The sequence below is a fragment of the Miniopterus natalensis genome, chromosome 13 (genome assembly GCF_054644295.1).
Source record: "Miniopterus natalensis isolate mMinNat1 chromosome 13, mMinNat1.hap1, whole genome shotgun sequence".
Lineage (NCBI taxonomy): Eukaryota > Metazoa > Chordata > Mammalia > Chiroptera > Miniopteridae > Miniopterus > Miniopterus natalensis.
Window position 1 is genome coordinate 49,586,766 of NC_142093.1, and position 22,887 is coordinate 49,609,652.

Consider the following 22,887-nt stretch of genomic DNA (forward strand, 5'->3'; position numbering starts at 1 on the left):
GGCCTCAACATGCACTGTAGCTCCTATCAAGCAATCCCAAGACCAGCACAAGTGGTAGGTCTCAACATACATTTTAACTCCCATCAGGTAGCCCCAAGCCTGGCATAAGCAGCATTCAGCTGTGGCCCGTAAAGTAGTTCCAACTAAGTGGCCACAAGCAAGGCACAAGTCACAGCTGGCCTGAGCGTGCATCGTAGTATCCATCAAAGGGTCACAAGCCTGGCACAAGTGGCAGCCAGCCTTGCTTCACAGTGTAACCTCTCTCAAACACCTCCAAGCCCAGAGCAAGCAACAACCAAATGCAGATCACTTTAACTCCTACCAAGTGGTCCCCAAGCCCAGCACAAGCAGTGGCTGACCTTGGTGTCCACCAGAGCCACTCCCAAGAGGCTCAGACCCAATAAATCTAGTGGCCAGCTTCAGAGCAGACCAGAGCCCAAACAGCTCCACAACTGACACACCTCAAAGTTGGACTTGGCTGGCACCAGAGCCCCACACAACACCTTGTCCACTATACTGGCAGCCAGCACTCACAGCCAGTCAGCCTGAGTGTCAACCTGAACCACTGACATGCTAGCAGCATTTGGGGCCCAACTACAACCCACAAGGGGACACCCCTGGAGCAACTGGCTCAGACGACCAAGGAGACTGTGCCACTGAGCCCCACAGGGAGTCAGCCAAAATGAGGAGATAAAAAACATGTCCCAAATAAAACACTAGGACAAAGCTCTGGAAAAAGAACTGAAAGAAATGGAGATAATCTACAAGATACAGAGTCCAAAACACTGGTTATAAAAATGCTCAGTGAACTTGGGAGAAAAACAGATGGACTCATTGAGAACTTCAACGAAGAGATAAAAAACAGAAAAAAGGATATAGACAGAAAACATTAAAAAACTAGTCAGAACTGAAAAATACAATAAATGAAGAATACACTGGTGGGAATCTACAGATTAGATGAAGCAGAGGATCAAATCAGTGATCTGGAAGACAAAGCAGTGAAAAACCCAATCCGTAAAAGCAAAAACAAAAAAGAACTAAAAGAAATTAGGATAGTTTAAGGGACTTCTAGCATTAAGCATAACAACATTCACATTACTGGGATGCCAGAAGGAGAAGAGAGAGAAAGAAATTGAAAACCTATTTGAAGAAATAATGACAAAAAACTTTCCTAAACTGAAGGAAATAGACATACAAGTCCAGAAAGTGCAGAGTCCCAAACAAGATGAACCCAAAGAGGGCCACACTAAAACACATCATAATTAATATGCAAAAAGTTAAAGACAGAATCTAAAAGTAAAAGCAGTTAGTTATGTACAAAAGAAAAGCAGTTATGCACAAGGGGGCCCCCATAAGACTGTCAGCTGATTTTTCAACAGAAACATTGCAAGCCAGAAGGAAATGGCACAAAATATGCAAGGTGATGAAAGGCACAAACCTACAAGTACAATTACTCTACCCAGGAAGGCTATCATTTAGAATAGAAGGAAGATAGTTCCCCAGACAAAGAGTTAATCACTACTAAATCAGTATTACATGAAATGTTAAAGAGACTTCTTAAAGTAGAAAAGATAAAAAATATGAATAAGAAAATATAGGAAAGAAAAAAAATACCACTGACAAAGGCAAACATTAAAAGAAACCAATTAGAAAGCTAGTACAAAGGTTAAAAGGCAAAAGTAGAATTATCATGTGTAACTGCAACAATGAACTAAGGGTTACACATACACACACACACACACACACAAGAGAGAAGTAAAAAATGACAAAAACGTAAGTGTGGAGGGGGTGAGTAAAACAATAGTGATTTTTAATGTGTTCAGATTTAAGCGACCACCAACTTAAAATAGACTGCTATATCAATAGCCCGGTATTTATGAAGTATATGGTAACCACAAACCAGAGATCTACAAGACTCTACAAGATCTACAAGATGGATAAGAGATATACAAGAAATAAAGAGAGAGGAATCCAAGCACAACACTACAGAAAGTCGTGAAAACACGAGAGAACAGAGCAAAAAGAATAAGGAACAGAGGATAACTGCAAAAACAATCAGAAAAAAATAAAATGGCAATAACTATATACTATCAGTAATTACTTAAATGTAAATGAATGAAATGCTTCAATCAAAAGATAAAGAGCAGAAGGATGGATAAAAAAACAAGACTTATACATATGCTGCTGACAAGAGACCCACTTTAGATGGAAAGACACACAAAGACAAAAAAAGGGATGGCAAAAGATATTTCATGCAAATGGAAATTTTAAAAAAACTGGGGAAGCAATACTTGTATCAGACAAAATAAGACTTTAAAACAAAGGCTATAACAAAAGACAAAGAAGGTGATTTCACATACACTAGCAAAGATATGGAAGCAAAGTAAGTGTCCATCAATAGATGACTGGATAAAAAAGCTGTGGGATATATAAACAATTGAATATTACTTGGCAATTAAAAAGAATGAAATCTTATCATTTGCAACAGCATGGATGGATCTGGAGGGTATTATGCTAAGTGAAATAAGTCATACAGAGGAAGACACATACCACATGATTTTATTTATATGTGCAATGTAAAAAAAAAAAATTACTTGAACAAATAAAATAGGAACAAACTCATAGATACAATGGAAGGAAGGTTGGGCAGATGGGAGGAAAAGGTGAAAGTCATTATGAAGTACAAATTACCAGTCATAAAAATAGTCACAGAGATGTAAAGTACAGCATAGAGAATATAGTCAATAATATATATGTGCTCTGGACGGGTGTCCTGATAAGCCAAGGTTGCAGGTTCAATCCCAGGTTAGGGCACAAAGAGGAATCAATCAATGAATGTATAAATAGGATCGATGCTTCTCTCTCCTTTTCTCTCTCTAAAAAAATCAGTGTGTAAAAATTAAAAAAATGTATATATATATGTATGGTGTCAGATGGGTACTAGACAGGGTAATCACTTCACAAGGCATAGAATTATCTAATCACTATGTTGTACAACTGAAATTAATATAATATTGTATATCAAATGTAACTGAAAAATAAATTAAAAAAAAACAAAGGAAAAAAATTCCAAATAAACCTCATTAACCATCACTCAGAGATAACTACTATTTTTCTATAGGTGTGAGTTTTACATAAGTGTGTATTTCCATAACAAGGCTTTTTTCACATAATATATTGTGAACATATGTCCATGTCAACAATATATTTCTACATTCTCTATCACAACTATAATGTATTCCATTAAAACATATATAACATAACTGATTCAAACAATATTGTTAGGCATTTAGCTTCTTTAAAACTTTTCAATATTATAAATAAGACTACTATAGACATCCTTGAGTTAAATCATTCAGCCAACCTTAATTAATAGAGTAAGCCCCCAGAAGTCAATCTTCTAGGTCAAGGGCTTTTGATAGCTACTGCCAAATTATTTTCCAGAATTTCTATGCCAATTGAAGCTCCCAAATGCAGTTTGTGGCACCAACTTTTCACCTTTCCACTTTGGAAGCTCTAGAATTTAAAAAAATTTTACCTCTGTGTTTTAAAAAAGATGTTTATAGATATTGTGCTTATTTTTCAAAAAATAACTTGCATAATCTAAAATTAAAAATGCATAAGTATGGGCGTTATAGCCTAAAGAAAAAGCTACCTGCTAGTTTATGAATGAAGGAAGAACGGCCATAAAGGGAGGCGAGAAAGGATGAATGTCAGGGTCATACCTGCTGTAATTTCAGACAAAATTTTGTCAATTTCCATTTCTGCTGCTTCTTCCATTTCTTCCTGGTCATCCATGCTTTCAAAAGTGTCCTCCAACATCTCTTCTATGATCCCAGCCTAAACACAGAATAAACCATGTCACTTCCAACTGTTAAGTCTGTTCTCAAAAGACACCTTTAAGTGCCAGCGCCCAGTGAATTACAGTGTCTCCCAACCCAGTCCACCCTTTTGAGGTCCTACATGCAAGACTGCTGGACACAGGAAACACTGGATGTTGCCCTCTCTGCAGAAGGGCAAAAAGCCAAAAGGAAACTGCTCTCCAAATTTAGCACCAAGCTGGAGGTGGGCCTTTAAAGTCTATCAGCCGAGTTTCACAAATTAACCTGCACCATAACAGCAGTGCTCAGAGAACAGCTTGCTGACAGATGAGTCAATGCCCTGTTTTGTCTTGGCAAGCATTTGTTCTCACACTGCAAATATAATCTGTGAGTGCAGTTGAAACACAGTATGGAAATTGGTTGGAGTCATAGTAGGCACTCTGATAAATACCAAGAGCACGGTGGGGCTTCATGGGACCCCAGAAAGGCCTGAAGACTACTTCAGCATGTCCAGGTTATACCTGGTGGCATAGGGTCAATCTGGTGGGTCTGTATTTGTTTTTGAAGCAAAAGGTCAGAAGAGCACCCTCCAATGTGAAAAAGCGCAAGTGACACCCCTTGGCAGAACAGGTAGGAAGGGGCTGAGTGGCTGTGGTGTAGAGCAGAAGGAAAGCATGGATTCAGGCTTCTGAGAAGCTGCCAGAAGAGAAAAAACCTGACTGCTTTGCAACCTACAACAACTGAGCCCCTTGCTTTGTACCTTGAAATCCCAATCATTCCAGAAGCAGCAGGTCACATGGAGCAGCTCCAGCCCTGGCTCCCCGGTACTCAGCCAGGGCACAGCTCTCACTTAGCATGCTGATGGGATCAAATTTAAAGCAACCCCTCTCTCCTGCCCTGCCTTTCTGCTCCTGGACCACTCAAGTGACTTAATGACATGGATCTAGCTAGTGTCATATTCTACCCATTCTCAGACCCTTTCCTTCCAACATAAATGAACAAACTAATTCACATTCAAGCTCACACAGGTGGAGCCCTCTGGAAGTCATCTTAGTGCTAGAGGCTATTGTAAAAGAGGTTCAGTACATACTTGCTAACTGTTTAAAAGAGCCTAATAGAATCCTGACTGTAACAGTCCTCCATATCCTGGAGGGAGAAGCTGCCATTCATTAATTCAATCAGCAACCATTCATCAAATATCAGCTCTGTGCCACATGACAGGCCAAATGAAATGACTAAGTTCACGTCCCTGCCCTTGAGGAGCTGGACGTCCACCCCATCAGAGGCTTCAGTTTGTACCTAGGGATGCATCATTGAATGAATTCCATAAATACTTATTATCTACTACATGCAAGCCTTCCTTCAAATTTGTATTACTTTCAATATTCAGAAACTGTTGTGGAAAAGATCCCAGATTCTAAAAAAGGATTTCCCTCAGATTCTGATGGCAACATAAGTTAGAATAAGCAGGCATGAAGTCATTCCAACTTGGGGGATGAGACAAACCACTTTTAAAGGACACACCTATTTCCTACCTACTGCTACTACCCAAGGAGTTCTCATTCCAAAAACCTGGACCCTGGGCTTTTAAGATGCTTTTCTTTTTCATCAATTTTCTTCTCCAGTTCCTCTCTCCTATGCGCTAGAGCCCTATATATAATTCAAGTTCATGAATGAAATTCCCTAGGAAGAAGGAAGACACAATTTCTTGCTTTACAAATTACATACAAGAATTTGAGGTATACAACCCTGACTTGCAGGCCACACATTTGAAGGATGAATCAGCACCTGCACAAGGCACTTCCTATCATCACTTCCTCTGAGGCAGCTCAGGCAATAAGGTCAGACATCTGTGCTCCAACCCCAGATCTGTCACTTACTACCAACATTACTTGTAAGTTACCTGGCAACTTTAAGATTAAGTTTCCTCCTGTGTAAAATGGGGATAAAAATACCTAGCTCACAAGGTCGCTGGGAGGACTTCATAGGACAGAATGTGTAATGTGCCTCTGGCTGGCAGAGGGCTCAGTAACAATACCCTCCTGAGCCCTGTCCAGCAGTACAGGTCTGTGCCCGACCCCAATCCTGGGGATGGAAGGTATTTATTGGTTTCTACTTGGTTTTCAGCCTCTCCTTTTCTAGTCTAAAACAAGCATCAGCAAACTACAGCCTGTGGGATCAAATCAGTCCACTCCCTGATGTTATAAATAAACTTTTATTGGAACACAGTAACTCTCATTTGTTTACATATTATCTATGGCTGTTTTTATACTACAAAGCAGTGTTGAGAGGTTATAACAAAGATCTATGGCCCACAAAGTAGATATTACATTTAATATCTAGCCCTTTACAGAAAAAAAATTGCCAAAAGTTTTCTGGCGAGGGAGGGAGAACTCCACCCCCCATGCCAGCTTCACTAACATTCCCCAGGAGCAGGCAGAGGAACCTGGGCTTTTTCTGTTTCCTTACTCGGGTGAGAGCTTGTAAACCCTAGCTCCCTGAATCCTAAACACTTACCCTCTGGACGCCCCCTCCCCTAGAGCTCTGGGTACACTTTCACTTCTTCTAAGGGGCACTCTGGCAATCTGACCCAGCCTCTGTGATGCTCTGCTCAAAGGGTTTCAACTGATTGTAACAGCTGCTCCTCTATCCTCAGTGTCTGATAACAGTGGTCTGTCCATTCCTGCTCAGCCCAGCTCTAGCCCCTGCCACTTGCTGAGAACAGCACTTGGTGGTTTAGAATGGGATGCAGGGTTAGTCCCTGGTCACCTTCATCATCTCTTTGGACAGTTCCCGCATGGTGGCCTGGATTTCTGGGATCTTCACAAGACTCTGCATGGCCTTCATCACTTCTGTGCTCTTCTGCAGGGAACCAGCCACTCGCAAAACAGCTGAAAGAGAAAGGATTGCTCAATAGAATGTGACACAGGATGGAAAAAATGAGTCAAATTACGAGCCATTCTAATAAAAGGGAACAGTAGTATGTGAATTTCCAAAGCCATTAATGTATCTGCAGAATACATTACTGCACTAGTTGACCAAGAAACTGACTTTTCTAAAACTCTGTGTTACTTTGCTAACACCGGTGCAAATTTTCAGAGCATGCACAACAATTAACCAATCTGGAGAGTGACCTGAAGGCCTGGGGCTGACTTTTAGGGAAGGAAGTCAGCCAGGAATAACCATGGCATCCAGGTTAAGTCACACATGGGAGGAACAGCTCTAGACCTTGCCAGGGCCACACTGGAAAACAGAAGGCTTTAGGCTACCCAAGTAGTGCTTGTTACAAACCAGCCTATGGACTACAGCTGCTCTGTTAGGAACCTGCTGCTGGTTCTCAGGAAAATGAAAGAAATCAGGATAAGATACAGTGAATATATATGTGTGTGTCAATGTAAGAGGGTTACAGTTCCTTGCTAGGGAAAAACTGTCCGTATTCTGAGATCCTATGCATATATATATATCACATACCAGTTCTTTTATATCCATTCACCTACTGATAGATACCTAGATTGCTTCCATATCTTGGCTATTATAAATAATACTGCAGCGAACACAGGGGTATAAATATATTTTGGAATTAGCGTTTTTGTTTTCTTTGGATAAATACCCAGAAGTAGAATTGCTGGGTCGTATGGCAGCTCTATTTTTAATTTTTTGAGGAACTTTCACGATGTTAATCATAGTGGCTACACAAATTTACACAAGGGTTCGCTTTCCTCCACATCCTCATCAGCACTTGTTATTTGTTGTTTTGATAGACATTCAGACAGGTGTGAGGTGATAGCTCATTAATTTGTTTTCCTGATGATGCGTTATATGAGCATCTTTTCATGTCTGTTGCCTATCTTTATGTATTCTTTGGAGAAATGTCTACTCAGGTCGTCTGCCTATTTTTAAACTGGACTATTTTTTTTTTTTTTTTTGGTGTTAAGCTGTATGAGTTCCTTATAGATATTGGATATTAACCCCCTTACTGGATGTATCATTTGTGAATATCTTCTCCCATTCAGTTGGCTGTCTTTTTCTTTTGTTGATGGTTTCCTTTCCTGTATAAAAATGTTTCAGTTTGGTGTAGTCCCATTTGTTTATTTTTTTCTATTGTTTCCTTGCCTGAAGAGACATAAAAGATATTACTAAGACTAATGTCAGAGATTTTGTTGTTGTTAATGCTCACCCAAGGATATTTTTTCCATTGCTTTTTAGAGGGAGTGAAAGGGAGGGAGGGAGGGGGAGAGAAAAGGAGGGAGAGCGTGAGAGAGAGAGAAACATTGATGTGAGAGAGACACATCGTTTGGTTGCATCCCATCCCAACCGAGGCTGGGGATCGAACCTGCAACCTAGGTACATACCCTCGAACAGGAATCGAACCCCCGAACTTTCAGTGCATGGGCTGTGGCTCTAATCATTGAGTAACACTGATCAGGGCATGATGGCAGATATTTTACTGCTGATGTTTTCTTCTAGTTTTATGGATTCAGGTCTTACATTTATGTCATTAACCCATTTTAAGTTTAACCTTTGTATGGTATAAGAAAATGGTCCAATTTCATATTTTGCATGTATCTGTGTAACACCATTTATAGAACAGATTGTCTTAACCCTATTGTGTATCCCTACCTCCTTTGTTGTAGATTGACTGTGAGGATTTATTTCTGAGCTCTCTATTCTATTCCACATCTATATATCTGTTTTTATGCCAGTAACATACTATTTTGATTATTGTAGCTTTCTTAGTATAGTTTAAAATTAGGGAATGTACTATTTATGTTGCTCTTTTTCAAAACTTCTTTGGCTCTTTGAGGTCTTTTGTGGGTCCATAAAAATTTTAGGATTAGTTGTTCTGAGAAGAATGGCATTGATACTTTGATAAAGACTGCACTGAATCTGTATATTACTTTAAGTAGTAAGGGCATTTTAGTAATATTAATCCTTCCAACCCATGAGCATGGTATATCCTTCCATTTATTTGTATCTTCTTTAATTTCTTCCTTCAATGTCTTTATAGTTCTTCCATTGCTTTTCAGAGAGTGGAAGGGAGAGAGAGACACATCAACTGATTGCCCCCTGAGCACCCCAACCCAGGGCAGGGGATTGAGCCTGCAACCAATGTACGTGTCTTTAGCCAGAATCGAACCCAGGACCCTTCAGTCTGAGTGCTGATGCTCTAACTACTGAGCCAAACCAGCCAGGGCTATAATCCTTTTAATGTATTAGTGAATCCAGTTTGCTAATATTTTGTTGAGAATTTCTGCATCTATGTTCATCAAGCATATTGGCCTGTAATTTTCCTTTTTTGTAATGTCCTTGTCTGATTTTGGTATCGGGGTAATTAATGCTCGCTTCATAGAAAGAATTTGGAAGCATTCCCTCCTCTTCAATTTTTTGAAAGACAGGTATTAATTCTTTAAATGTTTGTTAGAATTCACCTGTGAAACAGTCTAGTCTTTTTATTTGTTGGAAGTTTTATGATTACTGCTTCAATTTCATTACTAATACTCTGTTTAGATTCATTATTTCTTTCTGTTTCAGTCATGGAAGGTTATAAGCTTCTAGAAATTTATCCATTTCTTCTAGACTGTCAAATTTGTTGGCACTTAGTTGTCCATGGTAGTATATTTGTGTTGGTTGAAACTTTTCTTTCATTTATGATTTTGAGTTTTCTTTTTTCTTGATGAATTTAGCTAAAGATTTGTCAATTTTGCTTATCTTTTCATAGCTGCACTGACATATTGTTTTAAAATTTTTATTTCATTATTTCCACTCTGATCTTAATTATTTCCTCCCTTCTACTTACTTTGGGTTTTTTTGTTCTTCTTTTTCTAGTTCCCTTAGTAGCATAACATTAGATTATTTGGGAATTTTCTTGTTTCTTGTGGTAGGCCTGCATAGAAATGAACTTCCCTAGTAGATCTGCTTTTACTGTATTCCATAAATTTTGAAAAGTTGTGCTTTCATTTTCATTTGCCTCAGGTAGTTTTTGATTTTTTGTTTGATTTCTTCTTGGATTAATTGGTTGTTTAGTAGCATTGTATATCTGTGTATTTGTGTCTTTTCCCAGTTTTCTTCCTGTACTAGATGTTTAGTTTCATGCCATTGTAGTCAGAAAATACACTTCTAATCATCTTAAATTTATTATTCAAGGCTTGTTTTGTGGCCTAATATATGATCTATACTGGAAACGTTCCATGTGTAGTTTAAAAAAACGTGTACTGTGCAGGTTTTGAATGACGTATTCTATAAATGTCCATTAAACCAATCTGGTCTAATACGACATTTTAAAACCATTGTTTCCTTATTAATTTTTGGTCAGGATGATCTATCCATTCATGTGAGCGAGGTATTAAAATCCCCTATTATTGTATTATTATGAATTTCTCCCTTTATGTCTATTAATATTTGCTATATATTTTATTGGTCCTATGTTGGTTGGATGTGTAGATATTTACAATTTATATACTCTTCTTGGACTGACCAATTCATAATCATGTAATATCCTTCGTCTTTTTTTATATTCTTCATTTTAAAGTCTATTTTGTATGATATGAGTATTGCTACCACATCTTTCCTTTCGTTATTATTTGCATGTAATATCTTTTTCCATTTCTTCACTTTCAGTCTGCTTGTTGGTCTTGCAAATTTTAAAAATTTAAATCATTTTTTATTATTCAATTATAGTTGACATACATTATATTAGTTTCAGGTGTACACCCCCAGTGACTATACATTATATAACTTACTAAGTGATCATCCCAATAAATCTAGTACCTATCTCACATCATACATAATTATTAGAAGATCACTGACTATATTCCCCATGCTGTATTTTACATTCCCATGGCTATTCTGTAACAACCAATTTGTACTTCTTAATCCCTTCACCTTTTTCATACATCCCCTCTCCCCCCCTCCCATGTGGCAACCATCAAAATGTTCTCTGTATCTGAGTCTGTTTCTGTTCTGCTTCATTTTGGGTTAAGATTCATTTATTGATATGTCTTTATTGCCATTTTATTGTTCATATTTTTTGTCTTTTTTCCCTCTTCTTCTTAAAGAAGACCCTTTAACATTTCATGTAATAATGGTTTGGTGGTGAAGAACTCCTCTAGCTTTTCCTTGTCTGGGAAGCTCTTAATACATCCTTTGATTCTAAATGATAACTTTGCTGTGTAGAGTAATCTTGGTTGTAGGTCTTTGCTAGGTATTTTTTGCCAATCACTCTGGTCTGAAAAATTTCTCTTGAGAAATCAGCTGATGGTCTTATGGAAGGTCCCTCGTAGGTAACTAACTGCTTTTCTTCTGCTGCTTTTAAAATTCTCTTTTTCTATTTAACCTTTTGCATTTTAATTATGATGGGTCTTGGTGTGGGCCTCTTTGGGTTCATCTTGTTTGGGACTCTGCAGTTTCTGGAACTTGAAAGTCTATTTCCTTCACCAGGTTAGAGAAGTTTTCTGTCATTATTTTTTCAAATAGGTTTTCAATTTCTCAGTCTCTCTCCTTTCAGTACTCCCATGATGTGAATATTTGTATGCCTGAAGTTGTCCCCAAGGCTCCTTAAACTATCTTAATTTTTTTGGACTCTTTTTTCTTGTTGCTGTTCTGCTTGGCTGTTTTTTGCTTCCTTATACTCCAAATCACTGATTTGATTCTCAGCTTCATCTCCTCTACTGTTAATTCCTTGTAAATTATTATTTGTTTCAGTTAGTGTATCCTTCATTTCTGACTGTTCTTTTTTATGGTTTCCATGTACTTTTTTATGCTATTGAAGTTATTTCTAAATTCAACTACTCTTCCCCTAAGTTCCTTGAGCATCCTTATAACCAGTGTTCTGAACTCTGCATCTATGTTGCTTGTCTCCATTTTGTTTAGTTCTTTTTCTGCAGTTGTGTTCTGTTCTTTCATTTGGGACCTGTTTCTTTGTCTCCTCACTTTGGGAGCCTCCCTGTGTTTGTTTCTATGTATTAGGTAGAGCTGCTACATCTCCTGGGCTTGGTAGAGTGGCCTAATGTAGCAGGTGTCCTGAAGGGTTCAGTGGCAAAGCCTCCCCAATCACTCAAGCTGGGCCCCCCCTGTGTGGGCTGTGTACACCCTCCTGTTGTAGTTGAGCTTTGATTGCTATTGGTATGTCAATGGGAGGGATTTACCAATCAGGCCAATCTGCTGCAAGGACTGGCTGTGACCACTCACCACTATGGAAGATCAGCTGTGCAGGGGCCTGCCCCACAGAGCAGGACTTACTTCAGAGGGGCTCTGGTTCCCACTAAATCCACCCCTTGAGTGTGTCACTGTGGAGGTGGTTGGGCAGTGGTTCAACATGGTCTGAAGCTGTTCACTGGGTGTGCTGGACTCCCAGAAGATGCAGGCTAAGGTCAGGTGCTGCCTATGTTCTGCCCAGGTCCACCTGGCTTGAGCTGCAAAGTGATCTGCAGCTGCCTCCTATTTGTGCTGGGCTTGGAGGTGCCCAAGAGAGGCCAGGCTGAGAACTATGGCCAGATGTTGCTAGTGATGGGCCTGGGGCTAATGAACGAGGGGTATGGGGTATGCTGAGGCCAGATGCTGCTTCTTTGAGATTTTAGAAAAGCCTGAAGTGTTAAGCGAGACAGGCTATTCATATGTAAAAGGCACTGGAAAGAGCTTGGGTTGGCCCGGGTGGCTGGTAGGGCAAAGTCTCAGGGAATCACCAGGGTAGGACAAAGAGTGATAGCCAGGTTGATGGATACTCGGAGATGGCACCCATCTGCCATCTCTGTGGGAGGAAGGTTCATCAAAGAAACAACGGCCTCTGCCAGCACTTTTGTCTGCGAGAAAGCTGCTCCCCCAGCTCTCACTCTGATGCCAGACACTTCAGTTACTCCTGTATGTCCCTGGTACCTTTTGAGCTGCTGTCCCAGCACTGGAGCTCAGAAAGAGTGAGTCCAGTAAGTCTGTGTTCAGGACTCCTTAAGAACTACCTGGGACTCCCTCCAGCTTCGCTCCATCTCACTCAGCCTCAAGCCCTGGTGGGTTTTACAGCAAGAAGTTATGGGGACTTCTCTTCTCAGCATTGGTAGAGAAGCTGGTGTGGAGCTGGGATGGCTTGCTCCTCATGGGGAACTCCACAGGCAAGATATCCCTCCCAAATTTTATCTGCCACACGTGGATGTGGGACAAGCCCATTCTCCTTCTCAGCCCCAACTACCAGTCTTGATGTGACTTCTTCAATTCCCTAGCTGTAGAACTTCTATTCAGCTAGAATTTGGGCAATTCTGAATAATGACTGTTCTATAGTTTAGTTGTAATTTTGATATGGTTGTGGGAGGATGTGAGTACCATGTTTACCTACACTGCCATCTTGACTGGAAGTCCTGGTCTTGCAATTTGAGGCGAGTCTCTTGTAAGCAGCATATAGACGAATCATGCTTTTTAATCCAGTCACCGTGTCATTTTATTTTAGCATTTAGCTCATTTATGTTTAATGTTATTGCCATTTTATTCACTGTTTTCTGGATTTTTGTTGTTTTTGTAGTTCTCTGTCCTTTCTTCTCTTCATCTCTTCCCTTGTGGTATGTTTCAGTGTTTGGTTTTGTCATTGTTGCTGTTCCTTTTTCTTTATTCTTTGTAAATCTTTTGTAGTTTTTTTGGTTTGTGTTTACCATGAGGTTTACATATATTGTTCTGTATCTGTAGCAGTCTTTTTTAGGCTGATAGGCATTTAAGTTTGAATATATTATAGAAGGACTTCATTTTTACTCCCTTCTCCACTTTGGTTTTGATGTCATATTTTAGACCTTTTTGTTTTGTGCATCTCCTAAGTACTTACTGTACTTTTAGTTAAGTTTGGTACTTCTGTCTTTTGACCTTCATAATAACTTTTTAAATGTCTGATTTGCTGTACTTAATTATTTGGCTTTACCTGTGACATTTTTTCTCTCACATTTTATTTTTGGTTATGGCCTTTTCTTTTCTGCTTAAAGAAGACCCTTTAATGCTCTTGTAAAGCTGGTTTAATGGTAACAAGCTTCTTTAGTTTTTGCTTGTCTGGGAAACTTCATCTCTCCTTTAATTCAGAATAACCTTGCAGGTAAACTATTTTAGGTTGTAAGTTCCTTTCTTTCAGCACTTTAAACATGTCCTGCCACTCCCTTCTGGCTTCTAATGTTGCTGCTGAGAAATAAGGTGATAATTGTATGGAGTTTCCTTTGTAACTCATTTTTCTCTCCCTGCCTTCAAAATTGCTTATTTACCTTTAACTTTGGGTATTTTTAATTACAATATGTCTTGGTATGGGCCTCTGAGTAAATTTGTTTGAAACTCTCTGTTTCTTGGAACTGGAGGTCTGATTCCTTTCCCACATTAGGAAAGTTTTCAGTCATCATTTCTTCAAATAAAGTTTCTGTTTCTTTCTTCTCCTAATGGCATTCCTATAGAGTGATTGTTAGTGTGCATGCTGTTGTTCCAGAGGTCCCTTGTATTATCTCAACTTTAAAAAGTCTTTTTCTTTTGGCTGTTCTGATTGGTTGATTTCCACTAGTCTGTCTTCTAGGTTGCAGATCCCTTCTCCTGTTTTCCATTTCAGTTACCATATTCTTCAGCTCTGCTTGGTTCTTTATTCTACTTTCTAACTCTTTGTTCAAGTTCTCCTTAAGTTCCTCTATTCCATGCTCAAGAATGGTGAGCATCCTTATGATTATTTCTTTAAATTCTCTACCAGGCAAACTACTTATCTCCATTTCATTAGGGCTTTCCTAGGGCTATTTGTGTTCCTTCATTTGAGATATATTCTGCTGTCTTTCCATTTTATTTGACTTTCTTTGCTTGTTTATATGAATTAGACAAAACAGCTATCTCTCCAAGTCTTGAAAACATGGCCTTGTGAAGAAGTGTAGGCTGTATGTGCTAGGTGGTTTTGGCAGACTGGTTGGAGATGAGTGGGTACCTACAGTGTCCAGTCACTGGCCTACCAAGCTGGAGTGGCTGTGGGCAAAGAGGCCAGGTGTCTGTAGTAACACTGTTGATCCTGCTTGCTTCCTTTATTCAGTGCCAAAATGGGCTTAGGTGATGTGTCCAGGATCATGCTGTGGCAGCCTTATCTGTAGACCAGAGCACCAGGACAGAGCTCCTAGCCACTCTATCAGGGTGGAGGGGAATATATACAATGGTGCTCACTAGTACCTCCAGCCCTTGAGAATTCCAGCAGTTCTCAGCACCTGTAGCTCCACAGCCTTCTCTATATGGTCTCTCTCTTGTTTCTTGTACAAAAAGTGGTCTTGTGCAGGAATAACCTCTGTGTAGGTCAGGTGTGCTGGGTAATTTTGATAGGGTGGTTGGAGCTGGATGGTGAGGCCAGGTGCAGGTGGTAACACCTGGTTTATGCAATCTTGCTCCCTTTGTTCAGAGCTGAAATAGGATGCAGGCAGTTTGGCTGGCAATGTGCTGTGGTGATCTTGCAGGTAAACCAAAGCACCCAGATATAGCTCCCACCCAACCTATCAAGGTGGAGAGATGTAAACAATGGTGCTCACCAGCATCTCCAACATCAGAGAGTTCCTGCAGATCCTAGAGAGTTCTTGCAGTTTCCCAGGCTTCTCTATGTGGTCTCTTTCTCCATGTGGTGTTCAGAAGCTGTTCAGTCAGCACTTGGTGGTCTCTCAGGAGTAACTGCTCTCTATATAGGTGTGTAATTCAGTGTGCTCATGGGAGAGGGTGAATTCAGCATCCTCCTGTGGCCCAGCCATCTTGGATATCTTCAGAAATGGATTTTTAAAAGGCCAAAATAAATGTATGTTGTACACTGGAAACTCAAAAAAAAAAAGGTCCAAATACAGAGAAAAATAAAACACTGGACTAAAATGTATTTTCTATGATTCACATGAAGAACGCAGGTGTGTCAGATAAAAGGTTATTTTATAATAAAAGAATCACCCCTTTTGAAAGAATGAGAAGACAAGCCATAAGCTGGAAGAGAGTATTTGCAAAAGGCACTTCTGATAACAGACTGTTATCCAAGATATTCAAAGAACTCTTAAAACTCAGCAATATGAAAACAATGCAATTAACAGATAGCAAACACCATAAACAGACAACTCACCAAAAAAGATATACAGATGGCACAAAAGCATATAAAAAGGTGTTCAACATCATGTCACTAGGAAATAGCAAATTAAAACAATAGCGAGATACACTACACACCTATCAGAATGGTCAAAATCCAAAACACTAACACCACCAAATGCTGGTAAGGAGGGAGAAACAGGAACTCTCATTCAATGCTCTCAGGAATGCAAAATGATATAGTCACTTTGGAAAACAGTTTGACAGTTTCTCATAAAACTAGATATAGAGTAAAATCTCAATATAAGGGACTAATTTGGGTGAGGGGGTATCGAAAATTAAAGTCCATTATATAATAAAGACTTGTGGAATGTGTATGTTAAAAAATTGACAAATTAGTTAGTTTACCTGTTTTGATGTATGGAGATACATTTGTGTAATTAAAATTAAGTATGGATGAAAAGTTTGATTTCACAGAAAAGTTTGCTATATATATTATAGTAATTTAAAATTTATACTTAATAGGTCCAGTAGATGCAAGCATTCATCAGTCACCGTGAGTAAACAAAATGCACATGGCTGGGGAGTGGAATAGCGCAAGTTGGATTATTGGCCTGGCCTGTGTTAAAATTGCTGCAGAAAGTCACACCACGCTGAACCAATTACTGCACATGATGCAGTATGATCATGTGCTACTTATTCACTAAACACTGTTTACAAGCAGTGATTCTTGGATTTAAATACGCAGACTATAGTTGTAGATATGTAATGTAATATTTATATATGTTGACAAAATTACTACAGTGCTTTTTCCAACACATGGCCTATTTGCTCAAATTTGTTATAAAAATAACTGAATTAGTAACAAAAAATAACCTGTTAATTTATATATAAGCTTATCTTGGTTAAAAACATTTTAAAATTAACAGAGTGTTGCCCAGCTGGCGTGGCACAGCGGTTGAGCATCTATACCTATGATCCAGGAGATCACGGTTCCATTCCTGGTCACGGCACATGCCTGGGGTTGTGGGCTCAATCCTCAGCGTGGGGTGTGAAGGGGGAAGCTGATCAATGACTCTCTCATCATTGATGTTTCTATCTCTCTCTCCCTCTCCCTTCCTCTCTCTGAAATCAAGATATATTAAAAAAAATAAAAATTAACAGTGTGTTAATTTTCACATACGACATATGGACCAAAAATTCTGTCTGTTAAACCCAAAGTCTGTTAACTTAAGGTCCGCAAAATTGAGGGTTTACTGTAATATTACCATATAATCCAATAGTTGTGCTCCTCAGTATTTATCCAAATGAGTTGCAATGTATATCCACACCAAATTTTCAACATAGAGATGTTTATAGCAGCTTTATTCATAACTGCCAAAACTTGGGAGCAACCAAGATGTCCTTCAGTAAGTGAATGAATAAATAAAGTGTGGTACATCTGAACAATGGACTATTACTCAGTGCTAAAAACATATGAGCTATGAAAAGACATGGAAGAAACTTAAATGCATATTACTAAGTGAAAGAAGACAATTTGAAAAGGCTACATACTGTGTGATTCCAACTATATGACATTATGGAAAAAGCACAATTATGGAGAAAGTAAAAAGATTAGTGGTTGCCAGGGGCTAGGAGAAGGGAGATTTTTAGGGCAGTGAAAATATTCAATATGGTATTATTATGATGGATACATGTATATGTGAGCAAAAACTGCAAAATATGCAACACCATGAGTGAACTGTAATGTAAACTATGGATTCTGGATGATGATGATGATGATAATGATATGTCAATGTAGGTTCACCCACTGTTACCACTTTACCTCTCTTGTATGGGATATGGACCGTTGGGGGAGACAGTGTGCATTTGTGGAGGCAGGGGGGTAAATGGGAACTCTGTATTTTTTGCTCAGTTTTGCTGTGAGCCTAAAACTGCTCTAAAAAATAAAGTTTACTAAAAAGAAAAAAACCAAAACAATCTATATCCTGAAGATGAAATTAAGAGGAATAGGAGGGCCCCCTGGATTAAAAATGGCCATTATGGATGATGAGACTACAAGGGCCTCACCTAAGGATTTCTCTACACAGTCTACAAAAACCAACCTGTGAGAGAGTGGTTGCTTTTTCCCCCCTGCTGGGTTAGTTTAGTGCACACAGGACTTAGACCAGAGGGATCTAGTTGAATCCCAGCACTGCCACTTCCTGACTATGATTTAAGATATATCACTTCAGTAAGCTGAGCTGTTTTCCTTATTTGTGAAGATTGAACGAGATCACATATCTCTCAAAGAGTTTTGTAAACTGTCAAACACACACAAATAAAAAGAATTTACAAAATAATAAAAAAATGATTTATAAATGTAACTTAAGAACGTTCCAAATGTGTGAGTTGGTTATGACACATGCCTCTCACTGGTCAGCCCCTGGCTTTGAGAAAGCACTGATGTATAGGCCCATAGCCTATGCATCTAAGACAACCAGCTCAAAGCAGGCACAGGTAGTCACAGAGAGTCCTAATCCCACACCTCTGCTACAATGTAAGCCTGTGGTCAAGTTTTCTGGAATTTGCTGCTGAACATATAAACTAAGACAACAAAATAAAGTAAAAATATCACCTATTTTATGTTTTGTACACACACATTTTAAAGTCTGAACAAAACCCCTAACTGCAGAGCTGCTCTTTAACATTCATGTACCATTTAAAATACCAAACATGTCCTCAAATAGGACTGTATAAATCCATTAAGACCAAAATAGATTCATACTATTAGAATATTATATTCAAAAAACAATAAACATGATATACTAGAAAATAAGTGGCATCAGGGTAGTGACCATGTCCCACTATATATATATATATTTTATCTTTATTGTTGAAAGTATTACAGATATCCCCCTTTTTCCCCCATTGATCCCCTCCACCCCACATCCATGCTCCACTCCCAAGCCTTCACCACACTACTGTCTGTGTCCATGGGTTATGCATATATGCGCGTAAGTTCTTTGACTAATCTCTCCCCACCCACTCCCCACTCCCCAACTTCCCACAAGATTCATTAGTCTGTTCCATGCTTCTATGTCTCTGGATCTATTTTGTTCCTTAGCCTGTTTTGTTTACTAGATTCCACATATGAGTGAGATCATGTAAAACGTAATCAGGAAGAATCAGAAAACCTAAATAGGCTAATAACAACTAATGAAATCGAAACGACAATAAAAAAAAAACTCCCAGCAAACAAAAGCCCTGGTCTGGAAGGATTCACACGGGAGCTTTCTAATTCTTTAAGTTGTAGGGTTAGTTTACTAAAAATGTTTCTTGCTTTTGGAGGTAGGCCTGGAGTGCTATGAACTTTCCTCTGAGGACTGCTTTCACCGTGTCTCATTGATTCTGGGTTGTTTTGTGTTCATTTTCCTTTGTTTCCAGGAAGTTTTTTATTTCTTTCTTGATCTGATTGGTAACCCATCATTGTTTAATAACATGCTATTTAGCTTCCATGAGTTTGAAAATTTTTGAGTGTTTTTACTGTAGTTTGTTTCTAATTTCATGCCATTGTGATCTGAGATGCTGGATATGATTTTAATTTTCTTGAACTTGTAGAGACTGGTTTTGTGTCCTAACATGTGGTCTGTCCTTGAGAATGACTCATGTGCACTTGAGAGGAATGTATACTCTGCAGCTCTGGGGTGAAATGTTCTATAAATATCAATTAAATCCACCTGATCTAGTGTGCCATTTAGAGTCACTGTTTCTGTGCTGACTTTTTGTCTGGAAGATCTATCCAGTGAAGTCAGTGGGGTGTTAAAGTCCCCGACTATGACTGTATTGCTGTTGATCTCTCCCTTAAAGTCCTTAAGGTTATTATTGATAGGTCCTTATTTGTTGTCATTTTAATTCTTTATTCCTATGTTTCTCTATTTCTTATTATTATTATAATAGCAGTCCCTTTAACATTTCCTGCAATGATGGTTTGGTGATCATAAACTCCTTTAGCCTTTTTTGTCTGGAAGCTCTTTATTTCACCATCTATTTTGAATGACAGCCTTGCTGGATAGAGCAGTCTTGGTTTCAGATCCTTGTTTTGCATTACCTTGAATACTTCACGCCATTCCTTTCTGACCTGTGGAGTTTCTGATGACAAGTCAACTGACAGCCTTATGGGGAGCTCCTTTGTAGGTAACAGATTGCTTTTCTCTTGCTGCCTTTAATATTCTGTCTTGAATTTCTGGCATTTTAGTTATGATGTGTCTGGGTGTGGGCCTTTGAATTCTTAATGTTTGGTACTCTCTGTGCCTCCTGAGCTTGTGTGCCTTTTTCCTTGACCAGGTTAGGGAAGTTTTCTGCCATTATTTCTTCAAACAGGTTCTCTAACCCTTGCTCACTTTCGACCTCCTCTGGCACTCCTGTGATGTGAATGCTGTTACGTCTCATGTTGCCTCACAGCTCCCTTAGATTGTCCTCCTGTTTTTTGTTTTTTTCTTTTTGGATCTCTCATTGATTTTTTTCTACCGTCTTCTGATTCGTTGATTTGATCCTGAGCTTCCTCTAATCTGCTGTTTATTCCTTCCAATACATTCTTTATTTCTGCTATGTCATTCGTTTCTGACTGGTCACTTTTCAGTTTCCATATCTTTTTTCATGCTGTTGAGCATCCTTACAATCAGTATTCTGAACTCTATATCTGAGAGATCGCTTATCTCAATTTCATTTAGCTCTTTTTCTGGAGGCTTCTCTTGTTCTTTCATTTGTGGCTTGTTTTTTTGTCTCCCCATTTGGGCTGCCTATTTGTGTTTGTTTCTTTGTATCAAGTAGGCCTGCTAGGACTGTCAGTCTTTTTAGAGGGTCTCTGGTGCAGGCCAATATCAGATGCTGTTTGTGACTTGCCTTGAGTACCCTGTTTGGAACTATCAACAACCTACTGCTTGAGGTCTCCTCTGTTGGGTCTGGGTGTGTTTGGACAGGACCAAGATGCACACAAAAGTCTGCTTTTCCAAGGCCCCGGTCCAGAAGCAGATGAGGCAAAGCACTCTGAGGTCTGCCTCTGCCTGCAGGCTGATTAATCTGATTCTCTTAATGGGCCTCAGGCTGTAGAAACTCCACACGGTAGGGGAGTTGAGTGTTATCAGTCTCTAAACAAGCCTCAGGCTACAGAAATTCCATGGCATAGGGTGAGAGGTTTTCCAGCAGGGTGGGGCAACTGCTTCCCCCTCAGGTAAAAGCTGCTTGGAAGGTAAATGTCTGCCTGTGAAAGATATCCTCTGCAGTATGGGGAAATGCCTTGGCCTAGGAATCCAGAGGGATGCCCTCTGAGCTCTATCTCCAGAGCCCATAACCATAGATTCTCCTCACATAGCTCCAGCCCATTCTGCCCTCCCTCTGCTGGACCCCAAGGTAAGTACTACATGGGAAACTTTGTGCATTGGCTCTTTAAGAGGGTGCCTACATTTCCAGCTATTTCTCTCTGGCAGACAAAAACTCTGCTGCTCTTCAGAGCTAAATGTTATGTGGGCACCTTTCTCAGTTCTGGTACCAGAGCTTTTAGTGGAAACCCCCCACAGCTGATATCCCTCCGGACCTTCAGCTGCTGCCTGTGGGAGCCCAGCCAGCCCTCTTGTGCCTCTGCACTTCCTACCAGTCTCTATGCGGTCTCTACTTTTCCTCCTTGGTTATGAGGGTGCTTTCCAGCTCGTCTTCAGTTGCAGTTGATTATTCAGGACAGTTTTTCTGTATTTTAGTTGTTATTCAAGTTTGATCCTGGGAGAGTATCAGAGTAGCTTCCACTCATTCTGCTGCCATCTTTAATCCTCCCATGTCCCACTATATTAACAATGTGATGGACACAGAGAATACTACCAATAAATACTGTACTTGTACAAAGAAAGAAAGAATTATTTTGTGGAAGACAGTCACAGAAAGCATGCTAGTTTGAAATAGAAATTCCTATCTAAAATCTCCAAATAACAAAGTATTGAAAGTATTTTCTTATATTTTATCAAAATGTTAACTATGAAATTATAATCTTTCTTATGCTGGATGACAGTTAAATGTTGAATGCCAAATAAAGGGAAAAGTCTGTCCCTATTTGCTTATTTAAAGAGCTGTATACCTGGGTAACAAATACTGCACATGTGTATATATATACATAATGACATACTGTTAGACTGAAAAAGCAAATTGCAGAATAGTCCCTGTGGTTACTGGTGGATAAGAGGGCTGAGCCCAAGACGGGAATTGGTGAACATTCACTTTTTATTTTGTATCCTCTTTGTTGTAGGTAGCTGTTTTATATATTCTAGGATGTTTAGCAGCCTCCCTGGCTTTTACCCACTAGATATCAATAGGAACATTTCCCCTTCCCCAGTTCTGACAACCAAAAATGTCTCAAATCTACCAAATGTTCCCTGAAAGGCAAAAGTGACACCCTTTGGGGATCACTAAGTTAGAAGAGCTACTGCAACTGGAATTAAAATTACAGTAAGCCTATATAACTTTTAAGTTAAAAATACTAATTAAAAAAATGTGTTTTGATTCAACAAATCAGTTTAACTTTCACAAATGTGATGCTTCACCTCAAAGATCCATAGTTTGTAAACTCACTTTCAAGTACTCCAATCAAAGCACTAAATGAAAAAAAGAAACAAAGCCAAAAAAGGAAATCACAACCGGTACCTAGGGAGAGGTACTGCCCTAGCCTGGCTCTCCCTGTACTGCCTTTTCTTGCCCTCTAGAAACTCTGCCCCCACCACTCAAGGGCTTAGAGCTCCTATTCGGTCCCTGACGCCAGGACCCCACCATGGCTCAGCACCCAGCACCTGTCACCAGAACCCCCATCACCATCATGGCTGAGCACCCAAGCCTGGTCTTTTTTTTTTTTTTTATTGTGGTAAAACATGTATAACATAACATTTACTGTTTTAACCAGTGTTAAATGTACAGTTTAGTGGCATTAAGTATATTCATGTTGTTGTGCATCCATCACCACTCTCTCCAGAACTTTTCTCAAACTTCCCAAACTGAAACTCTGTACCATTAACCC

The 22,887-nt window shown here is 39.3% G+C and overlaps 1 protein-coding gene across 1 annotated transcript in view; it reads right to left on the bottom strand.

The window, feature by feature from the left end:
- Positions 1 to 22,887, bottom strand: part of CHMP3 (charged multivesicular body protein 3) — a 57,108-nt gene that overhangs the window by 4,588 nt on the left and 29,633 nt on the right. The window contains exons 4-5 of the mRNA XM_016201818.2: positions 6,591 to 6,712; positions 3,726 to 3,840 (exon numbers count right to left, since the gene is read on the bottom strand). Coding sequence (XP_016057304.1) covers positions 3,726 to 3,840; positions 6,591 to 6,712 — 237 coding nt within the window. The remainder of the gene's footprint in view (positions 1 to 3,725; positions 3,841 to 6,590; positions 6,713 to 22,887) is intronic.